This window comes from Carcharodon carcharias, chromosome 5 (genome assembly GCF_017639515.1).
Source record: "Carcharodon carcharias isolate sCarCar2 chromosome 5, sCarCar2.pri, whole genome shotgun sequence".
Taxonomy (NCBI): Eukaryota; Metazoa; Chordata; class Chondrichthyes; order Lamniformes; family Lamnidae; genus Carcharodon; species Carcharodon carcharias.
Window position 1 is genome coordinate 173,585,974 of NC_054471.1, and position 17,709 is coordinate 173,603,682.

The window sequence follows — 17,709 nt, forward strand, 5'->3', positions numbered from 1 at the left end:
TAAATGATTCACTATACCTCAAGCAAATTGAAAACTAAGGAAGGATGAAGTAAATGGATTTTTTTGATTTTTGTTTATGTATTTGTGAAGTTCATACACTTTAGCCTATGATTTGACAAGTGATTATCCACCTCCGAAATCAGTCAAGTAAAAACGTGAGTAGTGCCACTTCCTTGTCTCCTTGCTGTCTATTTTGCAGAAGTTGTGATATTAAGCAAGCTGCAGGAAAAAAAGGAAAGGAAACTGTGTTTGCCTCTTGTTTTCTTAATCCAACCTTGTCTGCCCACCCACACTGAAGGATATTTAGGTGTGAGCAGATACCAAGAAATGTTGTCAGATGACTTCTTATCACAGTGCTGAGAGTGCCTTTTTCATTATCCAGAAATCCCAGATCTGGCTGTTGTGGTTACCTCTCAATGACATCAATTGGTAGTCTGTGACTCTGGAAATGACTTGCCTGGTTTATAAAGCTCGAGATAAATGTGAGTGGTTGGCTTCGTTGTTTGCAAACCATTTGCAGAAGTTGAGGTTGAACAAAGATGAGAGGAATGTAGAAAGGCAAGAAACCGCATTCGGCATTCAAAACCTAGCTAACTGCATGTGCATAATATATTTAGTATTTATCTTGCATAATCCCATAGCTGTTAAGCTGTGTAAAGAAGCTCAACAACACACATTACTGAGGGCAACAAATTGAAAAATGGGTTAGAATTATAGTGAGATAGGAGGATGGAACTGAAAGTTGGAGTTGTATTGTTTTTCTTGTTCCTGGAGATGTTATGTACATTTATGGAGTGTAGGGAGAAATGCACAACACTTACTTTACATTTAAAAATATAATGTGAATGGGTTGACTAAAATGGAGTTTAATGCCTACCATAATAACTTGCAGCAATGTTATACCTTAGTAAAGCTTTTCAGGGTCTAAATAACTTGACATCTCTCTCAGTACCTGATACTGTAGCTATAGATGTATAAAGATATTATGCTTGAGCTCAAGCTCCAATGATGTTATCTCACACCGGATCTTTACTTGCTTACCTACTTGCTGCACTCCCTAACTCCTCAAAATACAGTTTCCAAGTACTCTTGGATGCCAAAAGGATTGAACAATTAATTCACATTTTTGTGGGAAGCCATGGAAAAGACATGTTCTGGTTTTGTTTTTCTTGCATTGCATTACTTGCAGTGGCTCATGTCGACATCTACATGATAGAACAAATATTTGGCTTCCTTCACCCAGGAAGTAAAACAACAATAATTTGGCTTTGACATTAACAGAGGAATTGAATTTTCATTCAGTGGAACTTCAGATATGTGATTTTTAATAGTGAATGATTTTTAAAAAATAGATTTGATCTGCTTTCTGGTATGATTAGATGGGTGGGTGTGGGGGAGAGGGAGGATGTGAAGAGGAACTATTTTCATAGCGGGTAGTAATGACCCAGAACTTGCTGACTACAAGAGTGGAAGTAATCGAGACCATCAATGAAATTGGATAGACAGTTGAGGGAAGTGAAAATGCGGGGCCATGGGGAGTTTCTTCTGTTCACAGGATGTGGACATCGCTAGTTAGGCCAGCATTTAATTACCCTGGAGAAAGTGGAGGTGTGCTGCTTTCTTGAACTGCTGCAGCCCATAGAACAGGGGAATGGGACAGAATGGATTGTTCGACAGAGAGCCAATATGGACGCAGTAGGTTAAATGGCCTCCTTTTGCGCTGTAATAGCAATCCTTAGTTACTTGATTTGTAAGCCACCCATATAGTAGTACCTGACTTTCCAGGATACTCTAACACGCCACATATAACGCTGAGAGGGAGAGTGTGGATGTCAAGACAGTTTGCTTAAATAAAATAGCACAAAATTATTCCTGGTTTTTGTTACTTGAATGCAATTTGCTCAGATGTGGTCGTACAACATAAGCTTATTTTTGCTGAAGTGCAGCAAAAGAGCTTTACTTTTCAATGATGAACGTGTCAGGAAACGATCGATTCAAAGGTTATCAGCTGTTGCGTAGTTATCACTGATCTCCTCTTGACGTGTTATACAGTGTGTGTATGCTTTCCATGTGGTTTGGGATCTTGTTATTCAGGTAAAAGTACAGCCTCCCCCTGCAAAAAAAAAATTGGAACTTTATCTTTGCATATTCCCTTCACCTATTTGGTACCAATTTTCTAAAACCGAATCTAAATGCGGTTTAAGCATTTTTTTTCTTGAATTACCTTATCTTTACTACTCACCTCAATTTTGCCTTTGGTGAAGGGTCAATGCCTAGAGTACAAGTTTCTCATTGTGAGGGCTGCTTATCCACCTTCACCTGACTATTGCACCCGTGATTAGCTTTGAATAGTTTTGTGTCTCAAGGAAGCAAAATGTCAAGAAGTGTTAAGTGGACCGGGCAGTACACTGGACTACATGCTGATCTTTTGTCTCTGGGACCTGGATTCAAATCCATTCTAGATTAATGGAATGAAATATTTCTCTGGTTTTAAAGATATTAGCTTTATGGCTAGAGATTTCCAAGACTTTGACATCATGGGTAGCATAGGCAGAAATTGAAGAGCCTCTGGGCCAAGTATAACTTTTAACTCCCAAGTTCCAGTGCTCAAGTTGCTGAGTTTATTGGTTCTTGGTGTTCTAATTAAGAGTTTAACCATTAACCAAGCAGGAGCATCAAAACAGTCCTCTTGAAACCTCCAGGCCATACCAGGAAATAAGGACTACAAATGCAAATTGGGCTGAGCTATCTTTAAAGGGCTAGATCACCAGAGTTTAAGGGCTGCAGATGTCAGAGACCACAGGGCCATCCATGCTGTCATTCACTGTTGTAAAACTGTTGTTTTATGTAAATATGAAGTCATATTGTGTCCTTTATCCTTTAAACAGATTTGTAAACCTAGAGACAGTACTATGTCTGATAATTTACTTTGTTTTTGAATAAACATCTATCTTAAAGATCCTAAATGTCTACACAAAGTAACACACGTCTTGCATCTGGAACCCCCTATGTGGATTTTTACCAAGGGCCCATGAAGGTGGCTTCTCCAAGCCTATTTGCACCGTTAGGTCTTGAGGGCAGTAAGACATCTCTTTTTCTTCTTAATGAAATAAAAACATGGATTCTCTTCTCCTGGATATAGATGTTTTATGTTAAACCAACTGCCAAAAAGAGTTGTGGTGCATTTTCACACCATTCTGTTACTTATCATTACTTTGTTATAAACACCTTTTGCATTCTCTTAACAGCATACTGTCTTTTACATTGCAGTAATTTCCTGATCCCACACTACCCCTGCTGTGATGAAAAGCCTATGTTTTAAAAGCTTATTTGTTTTAATCTTAATTTTTAAGGTCAACATTTCTACAAGTGCTTTATTTATGTATATGTACCTTTCCTTACAGTACAATGCTCTTGGTCCTGAAATTCCTCTTTCTCATGTTTTCAGCATTGTTTTGAGGGGATAGATAGGCTTTTTGAGAACGTGGTTTAAATAGGTTCACTCTACATTACATTACTGCTCACTTTTGTTTCTACCAAAGACAAATGTAAAATCATTGGTTATTCATACACTTGTAACTGGTTCCTCAGCTGTGACTCATGTTACAATCTCTCTAGAGACCAATAGCTTTTAAAGAGAAGTTCAAACTTCCAGTTTACAGCTGAAAGAATAACATGTCAAGATTTCACATTTTAAAACTTGTACTGTATCAAATGACTAACAACACTATTAAATATTATTTTCTTTGGGATGCAACTCCCACTTTGAATTATAGAAATAAACTTCTTTTTTACTTGTGCATTGCACTCTCCACAGAATTAGAGTCAGTAGATGCTCCCAGCTTCCATGGGTTGCTTCCTTTTTACTTTCCCAACTGGGTAACCTCTAATACCAGAATGATCTCTCACTGTGACAGTTACATTGTCGACTTCATCTTCCACTAGCCTATTGCACCTCCTTTAACTCCTCAGAAACTTAATCTTCAATCTGAGCACGAGCTTCCACTGCATTCTGCATGGTGAATGATAGTCAGCTTTTTTCTCTAGTTAAGGTGCAGGCCTGACTAATTCAATATCTTGCTCTCGCCTGCTCAGTTGGCTACAGACCATACAAGACAAAATTGCAACACTGCCATCTGTCTTGTAATATTCCTGGATTTGAAGGGAAACCTGTATTCTGATCCCAAAATGGCTTCCTCCATCCTCTTACCCCATGGCAATGGGAAGCACATTAGCTTTGTATCTAAATAGAAATGTCAATTAGTTTTCCTTTATCCCAACTTCCTTTCATCTTAAAAGTAAAATTTATAGCACAATTGTTTACAACTTAATATCTATAACAGCTTTCTGGGACTTTGGGAGACTTGGGGCCTACTCATTGTGGATTTAGAAACTGCCATCATTGTCTCCAAGCGCAAATACCTTGCACCTTCCTCTCAATAAAGCAACCTGAGTCTTCCTCCGATCTCTAACGATTAAACCACCCAAACTTCCTCTGGGACAGACTGTGATATAGATCAAATGACTCCCTTCATCTACGCTATATATTTAGAGCTATGGTCGCAAAATATAATCTTTTAAACCAACAGATACCTTTAGCATGGTTTATAAGATTGTAACATTCATCATAGCTGCTGTGTCTATTATTATCCATAAGCAATTACCATAATAAACTTCTGGAATGATAAACGCAGGTCTGTTATGGGATGAGAGGCTACAGTGGCAGTATGTACAAGCCATGGTTACATGTATTATTCTTATGACATTCGGCAATAACATGACCATTGCAGTGAAGCAATTTCCTTAAATTTTGATTTGGTAATCGTGTAAATTGAAAATTAAGTAACTTCCTTTTTGTAAGAGTTTAGTATTATGCATTGAGCCACAGAAACAAACTTGATTAATATATATGTGTTCTGTCCTTGGCTATGGGTGTTGTCTAAAATGAATATCTATTATGTCTTTTGTGCCAAGGGTATTCCTGTAGCAGTATGGGTATCACTAATTTGTTGCTGTGTCGCAACTGGGGCCCATCCTAAAAGATGGCCGTGTGATGGAGTGTAGAATCATACAATATTGAAGTGGGCCATTCAGCCTATTATACCTGTGTCGGTCCCTTTGAAAGAGCTAACTAATTAGAACCACACCCCTGCTCTCTCTCTTTCTTCATAGCCCTTTAAGTTTTCCTCCTGAAGTATATATGCAATTCATTTTTGAAAGTTAATAGGGTGGTGGAAACACTTTTATGTCAGTGCAACGGCTGCATTTATTATAAATAAATAATAAAAAAAAGTGGCTCCTCATCTCTGCTCAGGTTGTTTTTTTTGTATTTGGGTGTATTAGCTCAATTGTATTAGCTCAGTGTAGTAGCTGTTTGATGCCTTGGAATGCAGTGTATTTCATGTCACCATGGGTAGATAATATTTTCTATATTAATCAGCAAGCCCAATTTAATGGTCTCCATATTCGTGTTGATAAAAGACTTAATGTGTGCCCTTAGGTCATCCTCCCTGGTCTCCCTGATTTTTGTTGAAGTTTGGAGAGAAGAATCATTTGTGTGTACATAAACATGTAGCTGTAGTGATTCTCAGTCTGGGTATTTTCGTCATATGTTTTGGAGGCCGGTGGAGTGCTGCTGGCTACAGGAAGCATAGTCTAATTGGAGTAAAAGAGGAAGCACCAGAGCATAATTGCTTCTCTGTTAAATTTAAAGATAAAAGAAATAAAAGCCTTTTATTTATATGGCATCTTTCATGACTACTGGATGTCCCAAAGCACTCTTCAGCCAATTAAGCAAACTCCCACTGATGGCAATGTGATAATAGCCACCAGATAATCTTTTTTGTGTGATGATGTTTGAGAGACAAATATTGGTCAGGACACTGGGGATAACTCCCCTGCTTTTCTTTTGATACGGTGCCATTGGACCTTTGAGACCCTGAGAGGGCAGGCCAGAACTTTTAAGGTCTCATTTGAAAAAAAGCACCACTGTTATAGCGCAGCATCTCTCAGAAATCTACTGAAGTGTCAACCTTAATTTTTGTGCTCAAGTCCTGGCATGGGACTTGAACCCACAATCTTCCCCTCCTCTCAGCACAGTGGGTGTATCTATGCCACAAGGACTGCAGCAGTTCAAGAAGGTGGCTCCTCATTACCACCTCAAAGGATGGGCAGTAAATGCTGGCCTAGCCAGTGATGCCTACATTGCATGAAAGAATAAATTAAAAGAAAACCTTCAGACTCAAGAGGCAGACCCCTATTAAACTATTATAAACCAGCAACTGTTTAGTAAAATACTTTTTATGCACCTTTAGTAAACATACTTCACTATAAATGTGTCTGACTTACAGTATCTAGATGAGTTTAACAAGGATACATTTGTCCTGAATGCCTTTGGAAGATTCTCTGATGTTCAAAAGATCCAAAGTCAGATATAGTCACATGTTAATAACAAAAGGTGTGAATGCTTGCTCTTGACTGCTATACTGGTCCAGATTAAGTGCAATTGAAACATTTATTCATTTGTTTTTAGGCAAATGTTCCATTACACCTGGCCACTTCACCTATCCTTATATCAGAAGGTGCTGCACTAAAAGAAGGAACAGTGGGAAGAGGCTTTCTTGATAGACAGAGAAATTTGGAATCTAGTGGATCCACACAAGCATCAATAGCTGTTCATGTTATTCAGCCCTCTCCGGAGAATCAATTGAGTAGCAGCTCAGTAAAGAAAAGAAGAAAAAGGAGGCGCAAATCAAGAGTGGACAATATAAAAAGAGATGATAATGGTGATACCTCAGAGAATGGAGACATGTTTTCTATTGAGATCAGCTCTGAAGAAGAGGCCGAATTCCTTGAAACCATAAGGTATGTAAAAGAAAAATCACAACTGCACCTTTGGAAGTTGTATTCATTCATAGGGAATATACTCCTTTAATTAATTACTTGCAGCTTTATTTGCCTGCTTTTGGGATTCACAAATTTCAGAGTTTTGTTTGCTTCTTAATGCAGTTCCTCTTAAGAGAGAAATTAAACAGCCTTTTCAGGTTAATTGCGGCTATTTTTGTACATGAGCCAAATGCATTTTTTTTTGTTGTATATAAATTAAAACTTTGACTATTTTATCTACATATTTATGCATTAGTTTGACATGATTCAAAAGGTGGTTGTTCTGGTATGGTCTAGTTGGTTTATTTGTTCACTACACTACTAAAGCATTGCTTGTGCTTCAACAGTAAACAAAGCTAAAGCTTGCTGAAGCTGCAAAATTGAATAATATGTTTTGCTTATCAGAAAAGCTAGTTAAAAATCATTTCTAAGATATCATAATTTACAGGGTCTTATTTCCAACATTGTCTCTGCGTTACACTCACTCTGAATTTTCTTTGTTTTCCTATGTATTCAACTGTACAAATGCACCAAGAAGGAACACTGATAAGGGGGTGGGTGTTGGGGGGAAGTAACCTTATTTTCTTCTCTTGGAGAATCTTGCTAGCTATTTGTACAGTTCAGACTAGCGCTTCACTTCTCCAGAAATTGGCAAAGTATTGGAATTGCTTATCCAAATCTCTCTCTCGTTGCTGGATTCTGTGAAATCGGGATGGAACTGCTCAGTTTGACTGCTGCTAATATCGGCCAGTTCGTTTTCTAAAATGAATGAGGAATTTGTGGATCTCTGTCTAGCATTTATCATTTTGGACTTTGGTAACTGGGGAAATGACCAAGTAAAATGTGCCAAATGCTAAAAATACCCAGCAAGATAGTTAGTATCTGGAGGGAGAGTGGGAAGCTCACAGTTCAATTCTCAAAGATGCAAGGCCAACAAATTAATTTGGTTGGGGTGGGGGTGCATTTGGGGGAAGAAAAAACAGAAGCACAAATGATTGGAAGTTAATGGATTGACTGACCCTGCAATATGCTTGAGGGAGATTGTTAGATGACAAAATTATTTCAGTCAGGAAGCTATTAAGTAAACAAAATAAAGCACATTAGAGAAAACAGGGTGAGTGGACTCAAAAGAAAAAAAAGTTTGGAAGAAAAATTATACAGGAAGTCAGCCGATACAGGTATGAAAAGTAAAACTAAAATTCTGAAAGCTAACAGTATGTAAATTGGTCCCATTTGAGAGAAGCAAGACAGGTCAGCATAAAAGGCACACGCATGCATACTTGAAACAAAACAAAAGTACATCTTAGATTTTTGCTTCCCTTTTTTTACCCCATCCCCTTTTTAATTTATTTCCGCCTCTTTTTATTTTCTCCTTGTTACATTTTTGTCCAATCATCTGTTTGATTTTCCACTCACTGGAAAATGAATTATTATTTTTTTGTTTGGAATCTGCTGAGTATGATACATCTTGTGATTGAGAAGCTGCTGGTTAAGGAGGCATGAGTGTAAAGTCATGTCTCGTTATTAAAATGTACCATCATAAAATTAGAGTAAGCTTTTAGACTCCTAAGGACATGAGAATGCCAGGGTATCTTTAGAATAAGAGGTTTACAGCACAAAAGTGCTTTCTATATCTGCTTTTCGTTAGAACAATTAAAATAATAATTGCATTTCCTTTTTCCTTCTTCCTTCTGTCAGCCAATACTTTCCTCTACTTTGAAATATTATATACTTCCCCTTTTAAAGTAAATAATGATCTTCAATTGATAAATAATGGTTTGCTATACGAGAGTGACTGTGGGAAGTTAGTGAGAATGAACATTTGGTGCAAAAGGAGAAGGAAGTGTTATTGTAAATGTACATCATGGGGCACGGTAAATATGGAAATAATCGAACCGGGGGAAATAGAAGTAGTGACAGATAACAGATGGGAGGAGTGGCAAAATAACATCAGGGCAAACATTACATATGGGGTAAAGAATCCATTCTAAAATGCTGTAGAAAATTAAGGTGATGTGCATTAGTAGGAAAGATGGAAACACCACAGACACATTAGAAAATAAGAAACTGAATGGGTAGAGGACCAAAGGGATTTGGTAATCCAGATGAACAAATCATTAAAAGTGACATCTCAGATCATCAAAGCAATTTAAAAATGCTAGCAAAACACTGGGGTTTATTTCTTGGGGCATAACTTCACTAATTTTCATACTATGAAAAGCACATAGAAGTACTGGAGAAATACTGGGAGGGGGAGATCACAGCTATCATGAAAGATGGAACAGGCTGGGGTTTCTTCATTGACTCAAATGTTTACAGCACAAAAGAGGCCATTTGGCCCTTCGTGTGCGCGCTGGTCAACAAAGATTTGACTACAGTCATCCTATTTTCCAGCCCCCTGGAGGCTATGGCAATGCAAGTGAATATCTAATACTTCTTAAATGTTACATGTGCTTCTGACTCAGCCACCCTTTCAGGAAGTGAGTTCCAGACTCCCGCCACCCTCTGGGTGAAAAAAATTTTCCTCAACTCCCCTCTTAGTCTTCTACCTGTTAACTTAAATCTATGCTCCCTGGTTATTGACCCCTCTACTAATGGAAAAAGTGCCTTCCTATCCACCCTATCTATTCTGCTCATAATCTTATACACCTCTATCAGGTCCCCTGTCAGCCTTTGCTTCTCCAAGGAAAACAAACCCAGCCTATCCAATCTTTCCTCCATACCTCAGACCATCCAGCCTGGGCAGCATCCTGGTAAATCCCCTCTGCACCCTCTAGTGCATTCACATCCTTCCTATAATGTGGTGACCAGGACTGCTCGCAGTACTCCAGTTGTGGCCTAAGCCAGCATTTTATACAGTTCCAGTATAACCTCCCTGCTCTTGTATTCTATGCCTTGGTTAATAAAGGCAAGTATCCCATATGCTGCCTTAGCCACCCTATCTACCTGCCCTGCTACTTTCAGGGATCAGTGGATGTGCACACCAAGGTCCTTCTGATCTTCAGTACTTTCCAGGGTCCTACCATTCATAGTGTAATACCTTGCCTTGTTAGCCCTCCCCAGGTGCATTACATCTCGCTCTCACTGCCAACCTCACCAGTCCATTGATATCCTCCTGCCGTTTACGGCTATCCTCTGCACTATCTACCAGGCTACCAATTTTCACGTCATCCGTGCACTGCTGGATCAGATCCCGTACAGTTAAGTCCAAATTGTTTATCTACATCACAAACAGCAAAGGTCCCAGCGCTGAGCTCTGCAAAACCTCACTGGACATGGACTTCCAGCCACAGAAATATCCCTCTACCATCACCCTCTGCTTCCTGCCCCTCAGCTAATTTTGGATTTAATGTACCACTTGCCTTGGATCCCATTGGCTCTGAGCAGTCTGCCATGAGACCTTATCAAAGGCCTTTGCTAAAGCCCATGTAGACCACATCAAATGCATTACCTTCATCGACACTCCTGGTTACCTCCTCAAAAAAAAAAACAAATTTCATCAAATTTGTCAAACATGACCTTCCCTTAACAAATCCATGCTGATTATTCCAAATTAATCCGTGTGTCTCCAAGTGCAGATATGTTCTATCCCTAAGAATTATTTCTAGTAACTTCCCCACCACCGAGGTTGGACTGACTGGCCTGTAGTTTCCTGATCGATCCGTTCCTCCCTTTTTTAAATAATGGGACAACGTTAGCAGTCCTCTGGCACCTCACCTGTGGCCAGAGGGAATTTAAAAATTACTGCCAGGGCCTCTGATATCTCTTCCCTTGCTTCCCTCAACAGCATCTCACCTGGGCCTGCGAGTTTATCTGCTTTTAAGGCCGCTAAACCTGCTAGTACCACCCCTCTCACGTTAATTTCCTCTAATAGTTCACAGTCCTCCACCCTGATGTCTATACCTGCTTCGCACTTTTCCATTGTGAAGACCAGTGCAAAGTATTCATTGAGGACTGTACCCACATCTTCCATGTTCATGCACACATTACCTCTATCCACCAATGCTTTTTCATGCACTGTCTTAGCTTTCCTAATTTCCTTTTTGAGTTCACTCTGCATTTTTTTATACTCCTCTAGGGACTCTGCCATATTGAGCCGTCGGTCACTGCCATAAGCTTCTCTTTTTTTTAATCCTAACCTTTATGTCCCTTGATATCCAGGGCTCTCCAGACTTGGTCCCCCCCCTTTTGTCTTTACGGGAACGCATTTGCTCTGTACACTCTCTCTTTCCTCCTTGGATGACTCCTACTGCTCTGACACAGTTTTATCTGCAAGTAGCTGCTCCCAGTCCACTTGGGCCAAATTGTATCTCATCTTAGTAAAATTAGCCTTTCTCCAGTTTAGAGCTTTTATTCCTGACCCAACCTTATCCTTTCCCATAACTACCTACATCTAATTGAGTTATGGTCACTATCTCCAAAATGCTCCCCTACTGATACGCCTTCCACCTGCCCAGGTGCATTTCCGAATATTGGGTCCAGAACTGCCCCCTCCCTTGTTGGGCTTTCTATGTACTGGCTAAAAAAGTTCTCCTGGATGCAACTTGAGAATTTTGCTTCCTCCCTACCTTGCACAATAAAACTATCGCAGTTAATATTTGGGTAGGTAAAATCCCCTACACTTACTGCCTTATTATTTTTACACTTCTCTGAAATTTGATTACATATTTGATCCTCTATCTCTGACTTTGTTTGTTTGTTTTGTTGGCCTATAGTACACACCCAACTGCATGTTTGCCCCTTTGTGTGTTTTTTGCTTCTACCCATATGGCCTCATTTGATGATCCTTCCAAGATATCATTCCTCCTCATTGCTATAATTGATCCCATGATCAATATTGTGACTCTTTTTCGCCTGACGCCCCCCCCCCCCGCCCCCCTTCTCCTTCTATCCCCTCCCTCCTCTAGCTCGTCTGAATGCCCTATAACCAGGGACATTGAGCTGCCAATCCTGCCCTTTTTAAGCCATGTCCCGGTCATAGCTGTGATATCATACTCCCATGTGCCTGTCTGTGCCCTCAGCTTGTCTATCTTATTCCTCAGGCTCCTTGCATTAAAATATATTCCATTTACCCTTGCCAACCTCACTACTTTCTTATCTAGCCTATGTTTCCTCTGCCTTCCAGGCTCACTCACTAGTGTTTTAACTTGTAATTCCATCTCAGCTTCTCTCCCCCCTGAACTACTTCTCAGGATCCCATTCCCCTGCCAATTTTGTTTAAATCCAACCCAACAGCATTAACAAACCTCCCCATGAGGTTCCTTTAGAAAATGGAATTAGAGGTGACCTGGTGGAAGTCGTTAAAATTATGAATGGGTTGGACAGGGTAGATGCGGAGAGAATGAGCTCTATTTTAACTCTGCAAGTGGATGGTTTTGAACATGTTAAAATCTCACCGCGTCTCCGCTTGTGGGAAGATAGTTGCTCATAAATGCTACAGGGAAATAGGGAGAAAATTTTTTACCCAGTGGTTAGAATGTGAAACTCAATACCAGAGCAATTGGTTGAGGCTAATGGCTTAGATGCTTTCAAAAGGGAACTCGGCAAGTATGAGGGAAAATGAAATAGATATGCTGAAGATATGAGATGAGGTAGATGGAATGGGTGGAGACTCATGGAGTATAAACACCAGGGTGAAGTAAATGGACCGAATGATCAGTTTCTGTGCTTATATTCTATGTAATAGGCTATTCCTTCCTTCTCGCCTCCAATGGCAGAACATTCAACTTTCTTGACCCTATACTCTCCTTTGAACCATCTTGCTATCTCCTCTTTCAATGCCTCCTCAAAAACACATCTTTGTTTATTAATTCAGTCACCTTCCCAAAGATTTTTCCCATTGTTGCTTGATGTCTGTTGTCACGTGAAGTGCCTTGAGAAGTTGATGACCTTGCAGGCACTCCATACGTGAAAGCTAAGTGAGTTTGTATTGCTTCCATAAAGTCTGAAAGGGAGATTGACAGCTGAGCCAGAGCCTGTTGTGGTAGATTTACAGGAGAGACACTGGGAGAAATAGAATGAGGGCTAGAACAGCAGGAGTTGAAGCACCAATAAAAATTATCTGCTGCTCTTTGATATCTTTTGTAGAGTTCTGGAAATCCAAACTCTATGATATGTTAAAGAGCAGTAGTGGTATGGATACAAAATTGACTAAGGGATACCAATTGTGATGATTGACTATTTCCTCAAGCAGAAGGGAAGATGGTGTTCTCCAGGTTTTGGTAGTAGAACCATTGCTGCTTTTGATATCCATTCATGATTTGGACTTGGGTGTACAGGGCACAAGTCTGAAATTTGCAAAGAATATGAAACTTGGAAGTGTAGTAAACAGTGAGGGAGATGGTGATAGGTTTCAAGGGGACATGAGCAAGCTGGGGGAAAGACAATACAAGCTAAGCAACGCAACTGTAAAGGGAGTGCCAGAATAGAGAAACCTGGGGGTGTTTGTGCTCAAGTCATTTGAAGGTGGTAGGACAGATTAAGAAAACATATGGAATACTGGGCTTTATAGTTAGAGGCATAGAGTAAAAAAATCAGGCAGTTATGCTGAACCTATATTTGACAAAAAAAAAACCCTGGTTTGGCCACAGCTGAAGTACTGTGTCCAATTTTGGGCACGGCATTTTGGGAAGGATATGAAGGCTTTGGAGTGGATGCAGAAGGGATTTACTAAAATGGTTCCAGGGTTGAAGGATCACAATAATGTGAATAGACTGAAGAAGCTGGGATTGCTCTACTTAGAGCAGAGGAGGAAAAAAAGGCGATTTTAATGGAATTGTTTAAAAGTTTGAAGGGTTTAGATAGAATAAACAAAAGGAAACTGTTTCGAATGGCTGAAGGCTCAATAGCTGGAGGGATCAGACTTCAGGTAATTGATAAAAGAGCCAGAGGTTACATAAATAAGAATTATTTAAGCAGCCAGTGGTTACAATTTGGAATGCACTGCTTGATAAAGGTGGTGGAAGATGATTCATTAGGAGCTTTCAAAGAGGTATTGGATAAATACTCGAAAGAGAAAACCAAGATATGGGAATAAATTGGAGTGGGATTAACTGGATTGGCCTTTGAAAAAGCAGGTGCAGGCTTGTTGGGCTGAATGGTCTCCTTCACTGCTGTGCTGTATTATCCTATGACAGCTGACCTATTTTCCAAAGTTTATTCTGTATGCTGCAGAACAAGTGTGATGGTTTCATTCCTCTGTGTACCAGTGACTAATTATAGTAGTGTGCTCTATCCAAATTAGATTTGTTATTTATTTTGTCGATCATTGCCTACGCACTGAATGTACTAAAGATCATGTAGCAGTTATCCAGTGTCATCTTTCTACTTCGTGTCACGTAATATGTGTTGAGACTTAACTGTCTTTGTATATTGACACATTGCTGGCCTGAACAGATTTGAATCAGTTGTGCTTTTTACCAAATCATATACAATCTTCTTTACACCAACAAAAATAAAACCATGCTAAATGTTACTTGCTCTGGTAGTTGTATAGAATTAGCAGAAAAACTCTGTTCAGTTAATATTTGGGTTGCAAATAATAACTACAAATTTGATGTGATAGAAAAGATTGAATGGTAGAATTTTACTGGTTTTGGACTTTACCATTTATCAAAAAATGACTTGTTTGTGAGAAACTGAGAAATGTTCCAATTTTATCCATAAGAGGTAAAATAATGAAAATGCTTAACTACAGCACCACTTAGTGTCTGCTACACATCACTGCAGAAAGCCCTTGATGACCGGGAAGTCTCAATGTGTTGTATTTCTGATGCACCCCAATAATAATTTGGTTATGGACATTTGCATGGGCGGATATTCAATGTACGTGCACACATTTGCTATTGAACGTGCCCGGAAACAGCTATGACAATCGATATGTCTATATACATTTAAATTTAATCAAGTGAACGTATTGGTTGGGGCTACGTTGTCTTGCAGGTCAGAAAAAATATATGCCCAGGTTTCATGGTCAGTGGCAAAGCAAGGTGTGGAGAGGGTGGCAGTCACTGCTAACCCCAAAGAAAGCTTCCCACCAAGGTGTAATGATCTTTGTGATGTGGTGTAAGTCTGGTGCTAAGTCAAGGGGATGTCTTGGCATGCAACAGCACTGATGTCAGCAAGTGGATAGACAGCTATGTGTTGCAGTATTGAAGCAAACCATGAAATTAAACCAAATATTAGCACTTTTTTGATTAAGAATTTCAAATAGGGAAATTAATAATTATAATTGGATTAAGATGGAAGCTAAAATAAAGATATACAAATATTAAACTATATTTTTAATTTGCAATTTTTTATAATCTGGAGAGATCTGACATTCAACAAATATAAAGTTACTCTTTCAGGGCCATGGGATGTTTTAAAGCAGTAATTGAGTTAGTACACCATTTAAAAGCCCAGTTACATCTTATTCAACAAGATATTTTTTTACACTGAGACTAATAGCATAAGAGTAGAAGTTTTCATCAATTAAATTGATTCTCCTTTGATTGCAGTCAGGGGGTGTCTCAACAGTCCACCCTTTGGTGAGGTGTAAAATCATTGACAGCAATTTCTGCATTTCTGTGTTATTCTTTGCATGTGACTCCAGAAGTTCCTGCCAGTTTTGATGGAGTAATCACTGCAATTGCTGACAATTTTGCCCTCATTACCACAGCAAAATCTGGACCATCTAGTTAACTGTGCCCAAACAGATATCATGGCCCAACCAATTTGCTCCATTATCGAGACCTTTTTTCAGAACTTGGTCTGAATTTCACTTTTTGTTTTGGCCCAAAAGTACCACCTACCCTTTGAATCAGAAATTAATTCTGTGTCGTTCTGAGTCAGCTGACTTTGAATTTCTTGTACTATTTTGATGATGACGTATAGTCTGAGACTATCTTGGCTTTCATGCCCACTGTTTTATTTTGCATAGATGTTTATTGCATAAACATCTTATATGAATAATCACTCCAACTTTTTAAAAATTGGATCTTGTCTTGTTTTAAAGACCTTCATTAAATTGATTCTATTTTATTCCCACTTAATATAAAAGCGAAATGCTGTGAATGCTGGAAACCTGAAATAACAAAAAGCTGGAGAATCTGAGCAGGTCAGGCTCTTTCACTGGCCCTTTTGTCTCCTTCCTCCTCACTGTCCAGTGATTTGTATTTCTTTCAATGTAGTATACTTTATTTGTTGCTCACAATGTGATCTCTACATTGGGGAGACCAAATGCAGCTTGGGTGATCGCTTTGTGGAACACCTTCATTCAGTCTGCAAACAAAACCCTCAGCTTTTGGCTGTTTGTCATTTTAATTCTCTGCCTTTCTCCCATTCTGACCTTTCTGTCCATGGCCTGTTAGTGTTCCAGTGAAGCTCAAGGGATAGCACCTCATCTTTTAACTCCGCACTCTGCAGCCTTCTGGACTCAGCATTGATTTCAACAACTTTAGACCGTAACCTTTGCTTCCGTGTTTTCTTCTTTTACCCTTTTTTATTGTCTTGCTGGGTCGGTCTTCATCTTGTTCCTTTCTTTCTTTATCCTTTTCATGTAGCATTCAGATGGTTTTAAGTAGCCATTCATGCCTCATTTGGAGAAGACATTTGTTCTTTTACAAACCCATTGCCACTCTCTTTGCTTCATGAAACCTTTTGTTGTTTGAACTCCCCTGCCCGCCACCTGTTCTTCTCCTTCATTCTTCCTGCCCCCTCCCCCCCCTCCACCAGCTTATACTTTTGCATTTCGATCTAGTTCAGTTCTGATTAAAGATCATCTCAAACTGAAACGTTAACTCTGTTCCTCTCTCCACAGAGGCTGCCAGACTTGCTGAGTTGCTCCAAAACTTTTTGCTCTTACTCCACCTTAAAATTTATGAAGTAATTATATATTGCCTATTATCTGAAAAAAAACCCATTCATTTCTGTCAACCCTGTACTTCACCTTTCCCAATCTTTTTAAATGTTTACAAAGTGTGATTGCCACCAGTGGAGATTGTGTCTGCTGCATTACAAAGTATCTGTGTCTCTTCCTTGAATCCGTTTGTACCAATGAATATATCATTTAACTTAAACACCTGCAAATACGAAAATTTGTTATTTTGGTCAAAGGGTGAAAACAGACACTAAGTTGGTGCTGTCCTAATAAGACATGCTTGTCTGAAATTCTACTTTTAGCATGCAGTTTTGGTCTGAATTGTTACATTACCTCCAGGCAAGTTCAAATTTATAGCAGAAGAAACCTGGTGGTTTAACGCTCGGGTGCTGCTCAGATACTATTTTTGTGGAGCTGCATACGTGGACCCTGCAGCCATTCAGCAGCGAATGCTGGCCCGGCCAGCAAAGCCCACATCCCATGTGTGTGAGGCTAGCCCACTCTGCATAGGAATAATCGCATGTATTAACATTGGTGAAGAATAAGTAACGATCAAACATCATGAGCTGCGTTAGGTGATCATTATTGAAATGTAAATCCATAACATGCACAGTTCGTGCATGTAAGGGTGTAAAAATGTAATAATATTCTGTGTCTTAAAGTAATGCTGCAGCTTGTTAAATTCTGGTAATTCTGGAATGTTATTAATGACCTTGTTTATATTTCACCGATTTTAAAAAGCACTTGCAAAGCCTAATTGAGTTTTCTACGCCATAGAGATTCACGTAGCAAAGAAGTCAAATGAGGTTTGCAACATTTAATCCAAGAGTTTGACAAATTTAACATTCTGTTCTTTCCCATCGTAATGTCTACTGTGTGAGATGTTTTGCGTTTCAGATCAGCTCTAAAAGCAGACTTCACAGTTCAGTGTTTTTGCTTCTCGCTTAAATTTCATTTAATTGGTG

The 17,709-nt window shown here is 39.3% G+C and overlaps 1 protein-coding gene across 5 annotated transcripts in view; it reads left to right on the forward strand.

Moving 5' to 3' along the window:
• lpin1a (lipin 1a) overlaps window positions 1–17,709 on the forward strand; it is an 80,383-nt gene that overhangs the window by 15,781 nt on the left and 46,893 nt on the right. For all 5 annotated transcript variants that reach the window (XM_041188273.1, XM_041188272.1, XM_041188275.1 and 2 more), the window contains exon 4: window positions 6,533–6,864. In XM_041188273.1, the coding sequence (XP_041044207.1) occupies window positions 6,533–6,864 (332 nt within the window). The remainder of the gene's footprint in view (window positions 1–6,532; window positions 6,865–17,709) is intronic.